At 40.3% G+C, this 2,762-nt stretch overlaps 1 protein-coding gene across 2 annotated transcripts in view; it reads left to right on the top strand.

Moving 5' to 3' along the window:
- Cfap70 (cilia and flagella associated protein 70) overlaps positions 1-2,762 on the top strand; it is a 58,587-nt gene continuing 55,825 nt past the window's right edge. The window contains exons 1-2 of one of the 2 annotated variants that reach the window (XM_013353956.2): positions 1-63; positions 1,424-1,610. In XM_013353956.2, the coding sequence (XP_013209410.1) occupies positions 1-63; positions 1,424-1,610 (250 nt within the window). Of the gene's footprint in view, positions 64-1,423; positions 1,611-2,762 lie in introns of those variants that run through there. The other variant, XM_026789543.1, reaches the window with a different exon arrangement.

The raw sequence follows: 2,762 nt of genomic DNA, 5'->3' as shown, positions 1-2,762 counted from the left end.
ATGGATCAGGTGTCATCAGCAGGCAAAACGGTGCACATCACTGTGACAAACGCATATGATTTGGTAAATTGATTCTTGGGAACCCACAAAGTCCCTATGTAGGAGCATGGGGGGATGAGTGACTCTGTACCTCATTTTACTCCTCCCAATTATTTCATGTTGTTAGTTTATACTCAGCACATTGTAATAGTAAATGTTTAAACTACCTGGTCTTTTAAATGGTAAACTTAGCAGGAAGAAACAAACCTGTCTTAGGGTTTCTATTGTTCTGAAGAGACACTATGACCATAAAGGAAAAGATTTAAGTGCGGTGGCTTACAGTTCAGAGGTTAAGTCCATTGTCATCATGGCAAGAAGTGTAGTGGCATGCAGACAGACGTGATGCTGGAGAAGGAGCTGAGAGTTCTACATCCAGTTTCTAAGGCAGCAGGAAGAGAGAGACATTGGGCCTAGCTTGAGCATCTGAAACCCCAAAGCTTGCCCCCAGTGACACACTTCCTCCAACAAGGCCACACCTCCTAACAGTGCCACTCCCTGAGCCTGTGGGGGCTCTCTTCATTCACACCAACACAAAGTCATTTCTACCCACCTACTCTGTTTCTTCTGGGGCAGAGTTTCACTATCCCAGGCTGGCCTCAAATTCAGGGCAATCCTCCAGTCTCAACCTCCTAGACTCTGAAATTATAGCACAAGTCGCCACATCTGGCTTATAAATTTTACCCTATTCATCTGAAAAGGTTTTAAACTTTGTGAATTCTTTCAGTGATTAATTTCATTTTAGCATTTCAAATAACAGACCTGCAATAACTGCTAAAAATTAGGTAAATACTGAAATGGGAAAATATTCACTGCCCTGAAGTTTACAGAAGGATTCTTTAAAAGGACATAGGCAATGAGCTGTTTGTTTAGTAATGTGTATGCCAAAGTGTACACATGCACACACGTGCACACACGTGCACACACGTGCACAATGAATAATGTGTATGCCAAAGTGTACACATGCACACACGTGCACACACGTGCACAATGAATAATGTGTATGCCAAAGTATACACATGCACACATGTGCACACACGTGCACAATGAAACATAAAATTATATTCTGGAATGTTAGTAGTGCCTGCACATTAGAATAAGGCCATAGGGAGTTTATTTCCCTGTGTATTTTTTCTCAGAATTTAAAGATATATAGCAATATATTTTGAGGTTCAGATAGTACAAAAAGTGATACCTTTTTAAACTTTAATGAAAATAACTCATTTTCATTTCATGTTGCATTTAGCTAGAACTGCATTTGTTTGATGATTTTCTACTTGTCCCATTTGTATTTGTGGTATAGCTTGTTAGTTCAGGATAAGATAGGCTACCAGATATGCAGAAAAGTCATGTATCTGAAATTGTAATGTGATGTTTCTGCCCACAGAAAGGCTTTAAAGGAGATACCCCAGTTACTTTTGTTCGTGCAGAGTTCAATCAGGCAGTTCTCGGAGACTCTTCAAAAATCACTGTCTCTCCAGAAGGAACCGCTAAGTACAATTTTACTAGCAGCATTGAGCTCAGTCCGGATGGAGGAATCACTTTAGATGACCTCGCCCACAAACCTTTATTCCGTAAGTCTCATGGTTCAAGGGTGCAGAGATTCTGAGTACTCAGCACTGTGATGAGAGGGCTGCATGTTCCTCACACTGCATGGCGGGTAATGCAGTAGACTTTGCTTTGTCTGCTTCCTGCATCTGAAACCATGACATGCTAATTTTATCAGTTTTCCATACTTTTTCTTCTAGAAGTTTCATTTGTATTCCAATAATTATGGTTGTCAGGTTTTAGGAAAAATGATTTTTAAAAAACCCACAGAACTTGACACATTTTAAAATTGTCCATTGTTTATCTGACATTTGGGCCTCACTGGGTAGCCTGTGTTTTCTGTGCTTTTGTATAAGCACCATGCTAAGTGGCTATTTTTCACTTGCTTCTGCTGCTAAAAGATGCTCTTCTTAAAATCAAGTCTGGATTTAATTTATTTCAGAATCTCCAATTTGTAGAAATATCTGTAGCATAACAGATGCTTGAAGAGTCTTTGTTAAGTGAATTAGATGGATAGGTGGATGTTTTCTGTATGTAAGCATTCTTTTATCTCTGATGTAATTTGTTACACTTCTGTGCTAGCTCTTTTACTTTGTTTTGATCTGTAGTGTGTGTGTGTGTATGTGTGTGTGTACATGTGTGTGTGTTCAGGTGAGTTGTGTGTTCATGTATTTTGTTGTGTGTACATGTACGTGTGCATATGTGCAGAGGCCAGAGATCAATATCAGGATATCGATCCCATATTACTGTTCACCTTGTTTGTTTGTTTGTTTGTTTGTTTTTGAAGTAGGGTCTCTCCCTGGTTAGCCCATTAACTCCAGGAATCTACCTATCTCAAGATTTGCCCACCGCCCCCACCACCCTAACCTGCTGTCTTAGTTATTGTCCTACTGCTGTGAAGCTACGGCAACTCTTATAAAAGAAAGCATTTAACTGGGGCTTGCTTAAATTCAGAGGTTATTCTATTACCTCATCATGGGAAACAAGAAGCATGCAAGCAAACACAGTACTGGAGAGGTAGCTCAGAGTTCTACATTCCAATCAACAGGCAGCATGAAGTAAGACACTGAACTTGGCTTGAAACCCCGGATAAAACCGGACTTGCTGACCAAGGGGTTTCAAGCCAAGTTCAGTGTCTCACTTCATGCTGCCTGTTGAACATAGTGGACAATGAGGAC

This window comes from Microtus ochrogaster, unplaced genomic scaffold (assembly GCF_000317375.1).
Source record: "Microtus ochrogaster isolate Prairie Vole_2 unplaced genomic scaffold, MicOch1.0 UNK21, whole genome shotgun sequence".
In the NCBI taxonomy this organism is placed as follows: Eukaryota; Metazoa; Chordata; class Mammalia; order Rodentia; family Cricetidae; genus Microtus; species Microtus ochrogaster.
Note: the sequence above shows the minus strand (reverse complement) of the source record. Positions and strands in the feature narration are given on the sequence as shown.